Source organism: Leptosomus discolor, chromosome 6, assembly GCF_034619465.1.
Source record: "Leptosomus discolor isolate bLepDis1 chromosome 6, bLepDis1.hap2, whole genome shotgun sequence".
Taxonomy (NCBI): domain Eukaryota; kingdom Metazoa; phylum Chordata; class Aves; order Leptosomiformes; family Leptosomidae; genus Leptosomus; species Leptosomus discolor.
The window spans coordinates 5,735,725-5,752,781 of record NC_141396.1 but is presented as its reverse complement, the minus strand read 5'-3'; the positions used below and the strand labels follow the sequence as shown (position 1 = coordinate 5,752,781).

Sequence of the window (17,057 nt, the reverse complement as noted above, 5' to 3'; positions counted from 1 at the left end):
AAGAAACACAAATGCATTGGTATTGTTATGAAGTTGTAATACATGACTGAATTATACAACAGTGTTATTTCCCAAAATTCCTATAACTTGTATGACTTGCTAGGGACACAGACTACTAATGACAACGTTCACGTATCGGATAATAAAGTGCTTTCATCACTTACGGGATCACAACTTCCTGTGTTTCCAACCAAAGTGTTCAGTAAAACGTTCTTACGGACGTTAACCTGCGAGCTGCTGCACCAGCCACAAAACACCCAGTAAAAACGCAGAAACATGACGTTTAAGCCTTCCCACGCAATTCTGCAGAAAAAAATTGCAACAAACCCCAGCAGTGGTACCTCTTGTCTTTTTTTTTTTTTTTTTTTTTTTAAACATAGTCCTGAAATGTGCACAGAAGAGCTACAGGATAAACCTTCCAAGCTCTAACTCACGCTAGTGACGTGCATTAAAATATCCACTCTTTTTAGACAAAGGATAAGGCTTATACCAAAAACACACTGTGCCACTTGGCTGCATATCTTTGGTATATTCATAGTGCAACTATTCCGTTTCTTCTCTAACGGGGAGAGTTTTCCAAAGCACTGCGTCACCTGCCACTGAGAATCTACTACATTCACCAGGACCTCAGACACTAACCTACTGCTTTAAACAAATTAAGAATGTGCAGCAAAAATAATTTCTTCCTATGTTTAAATATACTACTGAAATAAAGTTAAACCATGCCAGATTTCACGTTAGAAAGTAACAGCACTTTTCAATTCTCTTGCAAGAGTTTAGGAGCGTACAAATGCGAGCATAAATTTCATGCCAATTTTTAACAACAGATAGCCAAGGTGCTATTTGAAAACATTTGCCATTAATTTAATTTAATTGCAATTATTGTTAATCTAGATTTAGTCAACCTTTGTCTCCACAAAAAAAAAAGACATCTGGTTTTCATTTTGTTTAGATACTCCAAATTATTCAAAATGCATAGAATGTCTAGAACTACTTAATTAAAATATATTGCAAGCACGTTTTTCTAAACTTATATTGCTAAAGCCTTGCTGTATTGTAAGTTTTATTGGAGCTGGCCTTTAAACACCGTACCATGTATTCACATAAGCCTAGATATATACCTGTATTGCATACTGCTATTGGAGCGGGCATACCAACACACAACTATAGTACAGATCATCCAGTGGCAGTGCAATAAAATGTAGCGCCATCAAAATGCCATTTAATGACTCTTCAACTTCTGAACAACAACATTCTTTCTGAGCAGGTCTGTCCAACCAAACTTGCATATTGCTGAACGCTGGCTTCGTCGCTTGGCCCCTTCCTTCTCTTCTTATACACACTGTAAGGCATCACGGTTCTCTTGTGCAGTACTCTCACCCTGCCCAGCTCCTTAATACGACCTTCATCAACTGCAAAGGGAATCAGAGAGCACAAAAATTAGTTATGTATATTGGCCACGTGATCTTAATTTATGCAACCAGCTTCAATATGCATAATGAAAACCGTACGAAGTAATAAAACTAATCTGCAGATGAACAGCAGATGAAAGCAGAGCTAATCTACAGAGCAGGCTGCTTGAATCATGGTTGAAAACAAAATCTACCTTGCAAAGCAACGGTGTTTGTTCATGCTGTGTGAAAAAATAAATAATGCATCACACATTTCTAATGGTGATATATAGCCTTTCTGAAAACAGCTCTACTACTGTATTTTAAAATTCACGTTTATTTAATGCTCGCTGGAAGTGAAACTCTATCTGGGAAATACTTTCAAACACAACCAACCAGAAAAGACTTGCTGTTATTGCCATATTGCACTTAATTACTACACCGCTTGCAAAATCCACCAGCGCAGAGCACTCCCTTTCCCAGTTGTGAATTGTCTTAAAACCAGCAAGAAGCCTCCACGCCGATTGCCTTAGGTCAGCATCAGGCAATAAAGTACCTTCCCAGCTGAAACTCCCGGGCCCTCCAGCCCCCATCTTTTTTTTCCTCGTTTATACTGATTTCTGAGTTTCTCGAGTAGAAAGAAGTTAACCACGTGCCCTTACTTCAGGTCTGATCCCCGAGTGCTGCAGACCAACAGAGTTCGCAGCACAAGCACTATCTGGGTGGGCACGACATAATTCCTCAAGCTTTCAAAGATACACACGTTGAATCTTATTTACCTCATTTACAGACCCCTCGTGACTTCATTTAACCAGAATCACACACATAAGAGCATCGTCGAACAAGTTAAAACTTCCTGATTTTTATGCATGCAATTGATGCTACTACTGCTGAATAATAATGTTATATAGGCGCTGTGCGTCAGAAAAATCGGCTGTACAGTGCTAGGAAACCCTTTAAAGAAAGTGAGAGAACATGCCACGCACCTGAAGCCATAATTAATAAAATTATTACAAAATACTGGTAAAAGAAATCTTGGACTTTTCTGAACTTCAGGTTTAAAAAGCCACCAATGTAAAAGTCAAACACAGAATCTGAAATACGAGGTTTGCGAATAGAACCATATAAATTCAAATAGTAACAGAGAACAGACGCTCAGTAGAACGTCAGCTTTTGGGGACATAAACTATGCAAAGACTCAATCTTTTTTTGGCATCGGGGCATTATTCTGATGGTAGAGACAGCACAGGTAAGTATAACTGCTTAGGTCTAAGCACCGCATCAATCTGCCCCAAATTAAAATATTTTATATGTTCATGCACTTGCTTCCTTTAGGTTCGAACATGTAAGGCTCCCTGAACAGGCTCTGCATGGTATCCACTCTATACCGCTCCCCGCTTACAACACTCACAATAAAACCTTCTGCCGATCACCAGTTGGCTCCAAATCAAACCAACTGCTGTGGAAAACCAGATAATTCAAATAGCCACTTCCCGGGCAAAACCAGGTTTTATTGATAAGCAAATAAACACAGGTAGAACTTTCTCAGCAAGTTTCACAAACAGCAGAGGACATGACACCAGCTCTGGGAAGCAAATAGGTCACCAAGTCCTGTCATCTTTTTTTTTTTTTTTCCCCTACATACCCACTCACTAGACTGGCCACCAGTAAGCTAAACAACTTGTGTGGAAGAACCTGAAGAAATCTGTAAGACAAATCTCTATTCAAATGTAGCCCTTACTACGGAAGAGCTTAATACTCCCCTTCGGGCCTTCTTTAGGCTTTAATAAAGACAAAGGAGGTCATGAAATGCTTTTCTTTGCAAGACTTTCTCAAGAACCTGCCCCTATTCATCCACAGAAATGGCTCATAAACATTTTTCTGCTGATTGCCTGAATTTAGTATGTGAAACTTAACGAAGCCTGCTTTACAAAGTTTAGAATGACTTCATTACTTTTATCTATGTTTTGATTCCTAACATGAAAGCGCAAGGTATTTCTCAAGACTTAACTAGGAAAACGTGGTCTGAAGGAAGAAAATCTGAATAGTACTTGCTAAGATTGCATTCTCCACTAATTATTGTTGGCAATTGCTTTAGATAAACACCAAGCCAAAAACACTTTATGGCTTTCTCTCACTCTTTGAAATCCGTCAGGTTTTTGATGTGTGGCCAACACTTTTCTGATACCCCAACAGGTTGTTTCCACCACCAGCCCTACTGCCTCTTCTGTTACACCCTCCTCCGTTCTGAAAGTTCACCAAGGGAAAATTTGCAAGTTTAGCTTCTGGAGGTGACACAAGTGTAAAGTTATTTTAACTTCTTAAATTGGAAGGTTTCTATTTACTCCACCTCTAGGCTGAATATAAGGTTGTGTCCTGAAATGGATTTACGCCAAGCCTAGCCTTCACAGCCTCGTGCCAAAAGCACTTTCAAAGCTGTTCACTACTCACTGTCTGATACTCGTTGCTTTCAAGTAATGCTGAAGCCTGATACTCTGGATGAGTTCATCTTTTGGCTTGTAGCGTTCCTGGCCCCAGATTCAATTTCTGACCGTGACTAAAGCTACCGTACCTTCAGTTTCGCTACAGCCTTACTGGCTCAGCCGAACGTTGTTCTCGCTGCTCAGCCTTTACGCCCTCACTCCTCCTTTACTCACCACCTCAAGCGCAGCGGGTGCATCAGCCTCCCGGCGATCAGGCCCACGCTCGCTCTAGCTCTGCAGCCACACGGAACTGTTGGGATGACCCAGGGTTCCAGCAAATCTGTTACGCATGGCAGCCAGGGGTTTTGTGGGGGGAGGCGAGGCTTGCCAAACCCCGCTGTAGACCAGGCCTTTCTTGGACTGCGGCACCGGTTTATAACGCAGCCCTCGGGCAGGAGAAAGCTCGCCCAGAGCAATCGAGAAAATACCAATATCTTGCGAAAAATCAGACATGTTTTAAGCTCAGCACAGACCGTAAGTTCTGTGCATAAACTGCATCTGTAAAGACTTGGTAATGAGTTTATCGTCAGGAAAAGTTTAAAGCCAGGTATGTTTGGCCTCACAAATTTACGTTTGACTGCCTGTATTTATATTTGTTCTACACATTAAGGTCGATTCCAGATTCTTCAAATAAGGTTTGAAAGGCAGAAAAATAATAGTCTGAACGACTACAAAGATTACCTGTTTTAGTGAACGTTTTTCCACTGGCTCCCCCCAAAATAAAAACTTTAATGATAAAAATAACCTTCTGTAAAAGTACTTGAATATATATAATTTAAACTCCATCTAAAAAAGAAACTTTTTACTGAAATGTTAAGTATCGGTAAAATAATTTCAGGTACATAATTAAGCTTCTAGACAAGGCGAATAGGAACTTGTGTCACCATAATAACAAATCTGTTAAGTTAAATTTCAGGCACCTTTCAATTGCTATTGCTCTGGAGGTAGCACCACATGAAAGCACTCCCTTTATTCATGATTTAAACCTGAGCAGAAAGATTTAAGAGAATTTAACTGAAAATAAAAGCAGATTGGGCTCTGGCATTGTTTGAAACAGAAATTACCTTCCCCAGAAGAAAAATTAAATATCAGTTCCTGATGAGTGGCACATGATAAAATTTGCTTTACATTTAAGATGATGCCAACTGAATTCTAACAGGCCTTCTCTGAGTGCCTGCTGCCAGATTACAGCAATAATCCCAATTCAAAAGGAGATCATATGCTATATTAAGTAAAATTACTTGTTGAATGTAAGAAAAATGTCTCTATCAGTAAGTACTATTTCCATGCTTAAAAAAATTTCAGTTAGTGACTTCCATTTCTGGAAAGACCCCGACTGATCAGCTAGTGGAACAGTAAGTTAGGGCAACTTTAATCCTTACTGTAATTACTGAATGCAGTATTGTCACCATTAAAAAGCTAAAAAAAGCTTAGTTTTTCCTCCTCACACTTTCTCATTTTATACCTCCCGAATCTCCCACTAACCTCTGCTTCGCCTCACAAGTAGTTGGTGCGTTAATTTATATAACCCCCAAAAAGATAAAATAATGAGTTTGAAGGCAAAGTTTCTTTTCCAAGTGCAGAATTGTCGGATGCCTCATCAAGTTCTAATTCACAGCCAGTTAATTTTCTAAGGCTTGCTTCTTCAGCCGTCACCCCAGTCCAGCCCTGTACCACTAAGACCGGTCCTGGTGTGCCACGGTCTCAAAGACTGTGCCCTGCAGCTCATGTGGCAAGTTCCTTCTTAAGAATAGTGTAGAAGCCATCCTCCTGTAAGTCCACATTTTGTTCATCTAAGCAAGTATCACTGGGTCTTGAAACGTATTTTTATAGATTTGGTTTGGGGGGTTTTATTGTATTGTTGTTGTGGTGGTTTGGGTTTTTTGTGGGGTTTTTTTGTTTGTTTGGTTGGTTTTTTGCTTGTTTGTTTTGTTTGTTTGGTTTTTACAGTTTTGTACAACTTATCTATTTCTGTGCATTCTTTCCCGACACCTCTGGAAACACTTCATCTTTACCACTTGAAATGACTGGATTTGGTAGAAGCACTTCTATTAACTGAGCGTTATTAAAAAGCAATAGTACTAGAAGGAGGTACCGTACTGCTAATGTCCAGTTGAATTCTTGGGACTTTGCCTTTGTGAAGATTATCTTCTCAGGGAGTTGTTGATTAACTGTAGTCTACAGCAGAGACACTGCCACGCAACGTATAAAACACACAAGGTTTTATCCCTTAACTCAGTTGCATCTATCAATATAGTTTGGACGGTAGATATATAAAAACCTAACCTTCAGAAAAATCAATTCTGTAGATTGAGAGTACCTGTCATTTTAGGAAACTAAGCAGCTGTGGATGCCAACTGTCTGTCTTTGCAGAAATATCATCCTGTAAGTCTCCAAGCTAAAAATACATCCGAATTCCTGCTGAATAAATTAACTGTCACTCTTCTCCCCTATACTCCTAAACCAGCAAATTATTTATATAGCATTCATCTACTGAAATTTGAATATAGATTTCATACATAATTCAACCCTGCCGCCATGATTCCATAAAGAAATTGCAAAGAGGTGTTAAAATTCTTTGTTCTCACCCCCGTATCCCCAGTAATCGCAATTCATCCATGGAGGATTTATTTTCTGAAAAAACAAAAGCCTATCAGATATGTTGCTAAGTAAAAAAAAAAAAAAAAAAGTAAAAAGTAGAAGCGACCTAAAGACCCTCCACGCAAAGACTAGTCTTGGCAGATGTCAGGCAGGTATTGGTTTGACTTCTTGGCACCATCCTCAAAAGCACAGGCAACGCTGCGGAGCGACACTGAGTCATCAGCTAAAAGTACCAGCAGTGATCTTCACAGGCAGCCTCCTCCATCAGCCCCAGCAATGCCTTTGTCCTCAAGGGACCAGGAGGAACGTGAAGAGCGGGAAGCCAACGTACTCCTGTACAACTCAGGAGTGTTTCTTGGCACGACCCAAACCAACTTCTCCCCAAAACTGCAAGCTCACCCCCCGAAACACAAAACCTGATTTTCAAATGCTGATACGCATTCCTGCTGAAATACCAACATCAAATAAGGAGGAATTATTTTACCATTTTTATTCACATTAATAGCAAAATGGGATCAGTCTGCTTTTATGCAGCAATTCAAAGTTCCACGTTCTAAATTTTTCTCTTACAGAATAGGAATTGATTAGCCTTTTTATAAAATTATTTTGGGAAGCCGATATCCAAATATTTTTATTCTCCAAGTGCATTAATCTTTATTATTACTACCTAATATAAGCTGAAGTGAAAAACAGCTACATCTGGTCAGAAAGCCGGGTAAGCACGTGCAAAGCCGCACAACCGAGACTCACAGAGCGGCGAGCGGGCTCTGCAACAGCACGGGGCTTGGAGCCAACATAGTGTCGAAAAGAAGTGTGATTGGTTCAAAGGTTTTTGTAGCAAACTGTTACTAAACCAGCTTTTCGGTGGTGGCTGATTTGGGTCAAGCTGGTTTTGATCAATACTGATGTGGAAAGACAGCCTGCAGCGGCTGTGTTCTGTGCCGCCCTTTACAGCCACGCGTGGTGGGTGCTCAGTCAATGGTACCTCTTCCCTCAGCCCCTTTCATATACTCCTCACAAAACCAACATTTTTGAATTTGCCAGGGGTATAATCTAGAGATGCAACCAAGCTAACACTTTTCTAAAGTACATTCTTCCATTTACGGGAAAAATAAGTGAAGAAATAATTAAAAATAAGTGACAAATTCATTGACTTTCTTATTTTTTAAATGGGAAAAGGGACCACTGCCAATTTTCAAAAAAAACAACATTAGTCACAGGAAAATATTTCTGACGTTTTCTGTACAGAACGGATTCAGAATCAGTAAGAAGCTTTACTGAGGTCTGGTTTTCCTAATTCAAAAAAGAAATGCTAAACTGAAATGACGGTGTTTCTGGTCATAAGGTTCAGTTTCCTTAAATGTTACTTAAACCCTCTGGAACTAAGAAAGTATTTGGCCATCTCCACGTTACGCTTCTGCACCCATGCTGCACATTTTTTTTTTTTTTCCCCTCCATAGCAGAATGAAACAGTGGAAGAAAGAAAGGAAACAGGCAAAGAACCAGCCCTAATTCAAAATTTAAAATATTTAAAGCTGTGCCATTAACTGAAACCCGTGATTCACTTTGAAAGCAGCCTTTGAAGGAATCTTCCACACAAATAACTCACATAATAAATTAGTTTCCATTTTGCTTAAAAATGGAATCTCAGAAAAACTATTTTTACTTCTAATCATTAAATTCATAGGGAAAAAAAAAAAGTACGAAGATTAACACTTGAGAACTGCTGTATTTTCAAACTGACAGCCCAAAGGGTACGCTTGGGTTTTGGTTTTGTTTCAAATTGTTCTTGCTTTTTAATTTTCAATTTCGAAGCAGTTAGGACTTGCATCGTTTTTAAAGATTAACACAGTGTTCACCATTTCCAAATCGCAGAAAAAAATAACTTGTTTAAAATTCAATTTACAAGGAGTGAAAAAGTTTCATGATACCTGAGCTTTCAAACTAGGTGTAAAAATGATCAAAAGAAGCACCCATCCCTTGCTGGTTACACTACAGCAAGGTTAATTTATTTGAGAAACACTACAGCCTTGTCGAATTTTTTTTTTAACGAAAAGCTACATCTGGTTTACATGACCTTGTCACAGTTAATGATCAATGATTTTAAAACAAAGAAATTTTAAAAAGGAAGAAACAAATTAACTTTTCAAATTTTATGACTGAAATACAGGAGATACTAATTACTGGAAATAGAAGATGTTTCCACCTCAGTCAGAAGTCTAATGTATCTGACCTTTGAATTTAAGCTCATTTCTTACTCAATTTAAAGCATTATTTCTTTTCCTTCACAGCAAAGCAGAAGTAGTCAACGCCAAAACAGACAATGCACAGTGACACAACAAGCAATATCCATTAACAGTAATATTTACATAAAACAGTAAGTTAAAATGTGTTTTTTCTCATATTGCTTCTTTCATACTAGACTCATACATTAAGAAATAATAAAGACCAGTATGCCTTGGGGTATGAAAATACTAACTCAAACCAAAACAAAAGTACAGTTAAATTGAAGCATAAACAACAACAAAACTCAATGAAAAGAATTCTTAGTTAAAACCAGAAAGCATAAGTCACAAAGGAACTACAGTCAAATGCTCAGGACATTCTCAATCAGCCAACTCTTTGCAGCTACTCTATGAAGAAGAAAAAAACAGGAACTTTTGAAATCATTGTTCAAAAAGAGAATGTTTCTAAGGAGAAAAAAAATGCACCTTATCAAAATGCCATCAATGATCCTCAAAACATGAAGACAGAAGACCAACAGTTTTACAAGTAGAACTTATAGGGAACCTTAAAATGGGTAAAGACAAGAAGTTGCACCAAGGGTAAAACCTAAAGACATCTTCCGAGCAAAACTTCCGGGCTTTGTGCCTGAAATCATACAACTGGTTTATGATCTGCAATTCAATCTTGAGAAGCAAGCAGACAATCACTTGACAAAACGCATTCAAAATCCTCTAACCCTGCCGTGCCACGCGGAAACAATAACTCATTGTGTTTTGACTCTTATTATTCTAGTAGCAAACATGAATAGGGGCCAATGGAAAACATTTCCTGTGAATGCAGCAATTCAGAGCAGTTCTCATTTTCAGCTGTAATTCACGGCAACCTGCAAAGGCTCCCGGCTTACCTGCAAATACAATCCTCTGACCACCCTGCCTAACACTAAAAACCAAGTACAGCCTGATGTTTTGGACATGTTTGAAGGAGATACACGTAACACAATAAAATTCCTGCTTTATTTATGAGGAGCTGTCATATAATACCATGATTCTAACCTACCTCTAATTTATTATCCTGAAATATGGTGACTGAGACATGGCTATCAACAGGCTAGATTGAAATGATACTGATATTTCTCCAAGGACTTGTTTTTAAAGGATGCAATATAAAAAAAAAAAATAGTAGTACCTGGGAACAATTTAGTTAAATGAGAATGAACAACTTCCCATCTGAAAACAGTATCCACTGCCTCCAAAGTCAAGACTCTAAGAAAGACCAAAAAACCCCAGAATATAATTTAATAGATGGCGAATAGACAAAGAGAACTATTTCACTTTTAGATGCTGTTCCAGAAGACAAAATGAACTAGTCAATTCTTTTGAAGTTGTATCTCTGACACTATTCTTGATGTCTTCAGGTACAAGAAATGAGAACATCAACTGCCAATGAAGAATATTAACTGCATACCCAGGAGCGTTCTGTGTTGTGGGGTTTTTTTTTGGTTTGGTTTAGGTTTTTTGTTTGTGTTTTTGTTTTGGGTTGGGTTTTTTCCCTCTTTTTTTTTTTTTTTTTGTATTTTTTTTTTCTTTTTCCTTGTTTTAAATACCCTTTTTGGTCATCCAGTAAATTTCACTTACTTAAATGCACCAAGCACACAAGGACCAGAAGCAGAACTACAGCAGGTACAGCTGGGTTTCAAAGTGCGTGAACACTGTGAGCCACTAGTTCCGTCCATGGCCCTGCAGACCATCTCCCTAAACTACCAGCAGATTGCACAAGGTAGTTTTGCAGATCCAGACTAGCCAAGTCAAAATTTTACAAGCTCATTCATGCCCCAACACATTTTTGCTGGACTCTGCAGGCATTTCTAATGCCTAATTCTGATCACACTGGGTTCTGGGAAGGTTTATTTGCTCTGGGTCAGCACTGACAAGCCTGACCAAGCTTTATCCTGCATCAGATTCACCTTCCCCGTGCTTCTGAGAACCTTTGTTAGCAGAAGTTTTTCTGTTCCTGAAAGTACCCAAGCTACTCAGAACAACACAGGAATGCTCAGTATTTTGGGCTGCTCATTCCTCTTCAGAGACAGAAAGGAAAATCATGGTCAAAATCCAACGAGCGCTTGGAAAGAGCACGTGAAAGCAACTCTTCAATTCACTTGCTACCAGGGAATTAAAACTGCACATCTGTCTTTCCAGAGAGTTTAGCAAGGTACCTGTCATCTCAAGAACACCATCAAAAGTGACCCAGTTACTGCTGGAAGAGACGCATTAAACATGGCATTAAAGCTGTGAATTAAAGGTTGAGAATACTAAATCAGGGTTGCATCTTAAATAGAACAGATGAGGGATGGAAAGCAACTGCCACACAAATGCTTCCTATTCGGGATGAATGAAATATCTCACTCATTTCTCATGAAAACCATGAATAAATATTTTTCCTAGATTAACACAAACGCTTACCTCATTACTAACTCTAGCAGAACTTTAAAACTAATAACTACACTGACATCTCAAACAGAACAGCTAATTCCATCTATTTCCTGAATATATTTTGCATAAGAAAAACCAGAAACACTACATGAACTGTATTTTCATTTCAACCAGTAGCTAAAATACCTTGTAATTCAGTAAGATTTACCCAAGAAGTCAAACACTCAACCCCACTAAACCCAGTAATTTTCTAACTGCGAAGTGGCAGTGATAAGTCAAAGTTTTGTAGCATGAACAGTGCCTAAGATGACGTACTGACCTTCCTGCCTGTGTGAGAGCAAGTCGTGACTGTCCTTCCCAGTATCTGAATTTCTGCAACTTCCACTGATTGCAAAGCTGACATTTCTGACATGACAAAGTCTTTCACTTTGTTTTTCATGGCAAATTAATTTCACGAGGGCTAACTATGGAGGAATAGCGTTATTGCCTCATTTTATACATTTCAGAGTCACTTTGCATTGCACAAACAAGTTAAGACGACACACATTTTAACTTGAATAGGCCACCGTCACCCTCTGCAGTATAACCTGGCTTCCAGGGAATTAAACTTTGTGTGTGTGTGTGGCTGAGATAGAAACAGTAACTAAAATAAAGGGACTTTTAGCAATTCTGGATTTTTTTTTAAATTCTATTTTATAAATACATTTCCATATACTTATTTTCATCACATTTATGCAAGAATAAAAAATGTTGGCAGCTTTTTTTCTTTTTCTGGAGCAATATCTTCCCATTGGACTGACCCCAAGCCAGCTGACAGTGAAGGGGTACTAACGAGGACTTCAGACTTTCACAAGAGGCTTCCCAGGAGGCAGTTCCACTTTCAACCACACTTCAGGAACTTTTAATCACTGGTTTTAATGGCACTTCAAGCTGACACCAAAACGCAGTATAAGCTTACAATGACAGTGAAACCAATGGAATAAAAGACAGTACGAAACAGAAAAGTTACAGGGCTACGCTTTAGGGAGTTACAGCTCCAAAAAATGGAATGGAAACAAGGAAAAATCTGAAAGATTAAAAGAGTTAAATACTATTTATTAAAAGATCTGAACTGTATAGAAGTAAAAACGGCAGAAAGCACTAAGAGGATCTTTCAAGAAGAAGGGCAAAGTCAAGTCCTCATTAAGACGGATACATGAGAAGGAGGAAAAAAAAACAAATACAAGAGTCAAGCTGAGAATTACGAACGCAAGCGTTTCCACGAAATAGGCAAAATTGAAGCAATTGGCAGTAGCTTATCAGCGAAATAAATCAGATTACAGCAATCAATTTACTGGCTAAATTAATTAAGACATGGAATCAAATTATGTTCCATATGAAAAGTCGGGATGATGTCACCAGAGCAGAGAGAAAACATGTTCTGAGGCACCGAGGACTGTTACAAAAGGTCTGACCCTGGAAGAAAGTTGCTGCGGTGGCTGGTAGCGTGTGGCTGTGCTGGGACTCAGCCCATGCCTGTGGTGTCCCTTCCACAGCTGCTCTGTATCTGCACCTCATTACAGCTTTTAACTTTTATCACATTTTGAAACTAATCCCATATGCTAGTTATCCTCGGCATGAAATAAATCTGCATGATCGCTCTACTTATCCCACATTATTCAATTTTAATTTCTGTTCTTGTGTTTCTAACACCTTCTCAGTATGGAAAACGGTTCCTACAAGAGTTGGCAGTCCTTGTCCTTCCCCGCATTCCCCTGAATCTTCACCAACGAATGAGTTCACTTCTGGTCCAGCCACAAAAAAAAAAAAAAAAAAAAAAAAAAAAAAAAAAAAAAAAAGGCATAATTATTCTGCAAGAGAATCAAGCGTCACAACATTTGAATGGTGAAGGAGCACCTTGAGCACACAACCATCTAAGATTCATCTCTTCAACGTGAGGAGAAGTATGCCAGGATAGCTTCATTTTTCAAGCAAAGTCCTCAAAAAATTATGTAAAAAATACATCTGTTCGTTACACAACTTCTGTGACGGTCATTTTGGATTAAAACATATTTTTGGGAATTTTGCAGTCCAAGCCAAATGTGTCATGAACTACACTGGAAGTCAGATGACGGTGCTTCTGAGGGGCACTGGTTTACTGCACAACATGTATGTCAGAATATCAATAAATACAAACTTTTAAATCACAAATATTTCGCAAAGTTTGGGATTTGCTAGAACAACACAAAATGGAGTTCACAGAATGACCATACTCCAAATCCCATTTTAAAGATCTTTTTGTCTTTGCAATTGATTGTTTTGGGAGACTCCGCTGCAGAACTGATGATTCAGTGTCATTTCTAACCCACAAGCCAAGTTATGCAGTGACAGTTGTTTAGGACCCACAAATTAAGTTAATAACATTAGGTTTTTATTAAGAGAGGCACTGGAATATTTAGGCGTATTTTTGCATTTGAGGCTAAAACCCCATGCCAGTCCCAAACATACTAAAAAGTGAGGGAAAAATTTGCCTGGCTACACCGTATTGGCACTATCTTAATTGTTTAAATATCTTCTATGTTCAAGGATCACACGGGATTTAGAAATATGCATTCTGATTATTCTAAATGTTTATAAACTTAATTAGAAACAGATATAAACTTGTAATATGTGTCTCTTCTAGAGGAGCTGCTAGAAATAATTTATATGTCTGTCTTTTCCTGGGTTATAGTATTCAAATTTATTACCCATAGCTCTGATAAGATAGGGGAATGTTAGTTCTTTAGAAGAATTCAGTTCATGATCTATCAGAATTTATTTAAACTGTTTCCTAACTCTCCAAAATACACAACACTGCATCTTTAAAAAAACCCTCTAAACAGCAGTTGTTTTGGAGCAGACCAGCAATTTCTCCCTAATCAGATGGTTGCACAGTTCTAAACAATTTGTTTAATGTTTTCCATCTGTGATAGTTTTGTGACTACATTCTGATTGTCTCAAGAACCTCAGTGCCTTTATCCTCATAAACATTCATCTGGAGCACACTTATAAACATTAACGTCTACTGTCTTTTGCATTAACCCATCTGACCAGATTCAGAGCTGCACCACCACACGTGTACATCGCTTCGCCAGGGATCTAAACTGTCAGACGTGACCAAATGGCAACTGCAGTTCACTTTATGGACACGGACACGTGATCATGGCTTTTCTTTTAAGAAAGGAAGGAGGAATAAGACCAGTATCGTGCTAATACACCACACTTTTTAAATAATAAGTAAAACAAAAATAAAATTAAACAACCTCTGTACTTGATGGGGAAAAAAAGAAAAAATACTTGCGTTCATATACACAATAAGCGTAAAACATGTTTGAAACACACCTTTTTAGTTGCAAAGAATAGTATCTAAATTGTACATAAAATTAAATTTTTTGAAAAAAGAGCACTAGAATTCGAGATTATTGAAATAGTTGTAACATTATTTTTCTAGTGAAAGCACTACGCACATAAATATATTTTTAAAGTAAATACAGTTTTGTGTAACTGTCCAAGCCTGCAGATTCCTGGGTAAGAATCCTAAGTTTTGTTTACTAGTAACTAATAACCCCCAGTTTCTTGCAAGAAGCACTGAAATGCATGATTAAGTCACTAATAAGAGGACTCAAATTATTAAATACCGGGAATGTTGCTTGTCTTTTACCACTCTAGCTACCACAACGCTGCAAAGCTGAGAATTCCTATTTTGTATGTAGCAAAGAAACCGGAGTTAGTTCTGTAATATGTGAGGAGGATGTATTTCTGAAGAAAAAAAATCTACCTGTATGAACTCCTGCAAAATTCACCTCCCCGTCTTTCTATGCATGTCTCTACCAGCTACCCGTACCCGGATCACACCAGACCACATTTCTAAAGCTTTCCAGTCACCCCCGTCCTCATTCCTCACACCTACAGGCAGTAATGCAAGTTCTACCTCTGACTATGGGATGTGATGACCCAGATCAGTTTATCTGTTTTTGAAGGACACTTCTTTGTGTCTCCCCATAGTCTTCATTTCTCCTACACTTCCCACGCTGCGAAAGATTCCTCCATACACTCTAAAAGACAACTAATGTCCTTCCTTACATCCCTCTTCGAAGCTCTCCTTCATTGTGATGTTTACAAAAAAAATCATACAGTTTAGTCTATTACTGTTTAGTCTATTAATAGACTATAATTTAGTCTATTACTATAATTGACCAGACAGACCAGAAATGCTTCTCTGTTTCTTTATACCATCTTTTTGCATCCATCATGGTTTGTGTTAGGCTCTACTTTCTGGAGAAAAGAGTGTCTTGTCTCCAAGAACACACAAAGCCAACACAGAGGAGTCTGTGTATGCCTTTGTTATGTGTATTTTTCAACACCGAAGAAAGTACTTTCATTTTAATTAATGTATTCCATTTGATTCCATTTTGATTTCGCTCTATTATTAGATATACAGGAAGTTGAGCAGATGTGCATTGCCTTAGCCAATTTATCAACTTCAGCAAACAAATCAGTTAAGAGGGGAAGGAAAAAAAAAAAAAGGCATTAAAGTCCTTTTTGATCTGTACTACTCAAAGCTTCTGCTCAAAGCAGCGGACACAGGAAGATGGGAAGCAGCTTCCACCACTGAAACTGCTGTGGGCCATGCCTAGCAGTTTGGATCAAGCCTAGCTTTTTCACTTGGGTAACAGCACCCTGCTCACCCTGGTTGGCACAATGCACACCCCACGTGACATGACAGAGTCAGGAGGCCATACAACTATGAAGGCTTTGAAGCCACCACTTCTATATTGGGGTTGTTTCTGCCCTTATCTGAAGTTGCTTCTTAAAGGTGTTGACAGTCCAGTGCTGATGAGAAGAAAGATTTGAAGTTTGACACGAATTTGATTACTACCCCAAAGGTAGGTCTTCATAAAGATTTTACTTCATGAAGACATTTTTCACAGGCTTCTCTCAGAAGCAAACAAACTGAAAAATCTCAACAGATGTTAGGAGAAAAAAAAAAAAAAAAGACATGTCATTGGGCTAGTCTCAGAAAGTGGAAGGATAAAAGTATTGCCAGGATACCAAGTAAATTATTTATAATTCTTTTCATACTGCATTTGTTCCATGGGCAGAGCTGTTGGTGAAAGTACCAACCAAATAAACCCTGAAGACCAGCTCTGAGAGGAGGAAGTTAACTAGTACGACAGACAGACCATGCCCAGGAATATTGCAGCAGATGCTATCATGTGACTGAATTTTGCTCATCAGTTTTGACATGTTGTCAAAGTCACTGACAAGCACTTATCTGCAGAGCAATCTTTTAATTAACTCTTCTTCTGTAGCGTAAGTCTGTCTGTACTCACGGCTAATGGCCTGTTAAATGACGTTCAGCACTACCTCAATTTTCTGACTGCATCAGCATCCAAAGCCTCTGCTACCGCCCTACCTCACTAAACTGCTTATTTATTTGGAAGTAAACGACTGGCCACTGGTTAGTAATAAACACATCAGAATCCTGATAAACCTCTCTCATTTACAAGATGATGCCAGGTCATCTTGACTTTTTCAAATTGAACAGACAACAAAAATGAAAAAATCTGGTTGGAAGAATAAGTAATTTAGGCAAAAATGGTAATTTATAAAAGCAAAAATACTTGACAAACATGACCTTTCATCCATGAATGCTGTCTGAGCACTGCTATGGAATATTTTTTTCCTGAAGTAACTGATGGAACTGCACATAAAGGGCCTACTAGCACTTTATTCAAGTATCAAATCTGAGCGCTTGCTGGCACAAGACCTCATCATTGTCTCTGTATGACGAGTATTTTGAGGTTAAGTAAGGTTGAATGTCATTACACTGGCCAGAAGTAGCAAAGAGTTGGACCTGTTTCAACCATCAGGCGCCCGTGATTTGCCATCCTAAACAATAAAAGGTT

At 38.5% G+C, this 17,057-nt stretch overlaps 1 protein-coding gene across 3 annotated transcripts in view; it reads right to left on the bottom strand.

Annotated features, from left to right (window-relative positions):
- Positions 1 to 375: 375 nt before the first annotated feature.
- The window catches only part of ATE1 (arginyltransferase 1), an 82,322-nt gene continuing 65,640 nt past the window's right edge, over positions 376 to 17,057 (bottom strand). For all 3 annotated transcript variants that reach the window (XM_086467247.1, XM_086467245.1, XM_086467246.1), the window contains one exon: positions 376 to 1,412. In XM_086467247.1, coding sequence (XP_086323373.1) covers positions 1,234 to 1,412 — 179 coding nt within the window. In that variant the 3' untranslated portion in view covers positions 376 to 1,233. The remainder of the gene's footprint in view (positions 1,413 to 17,057) is intronic.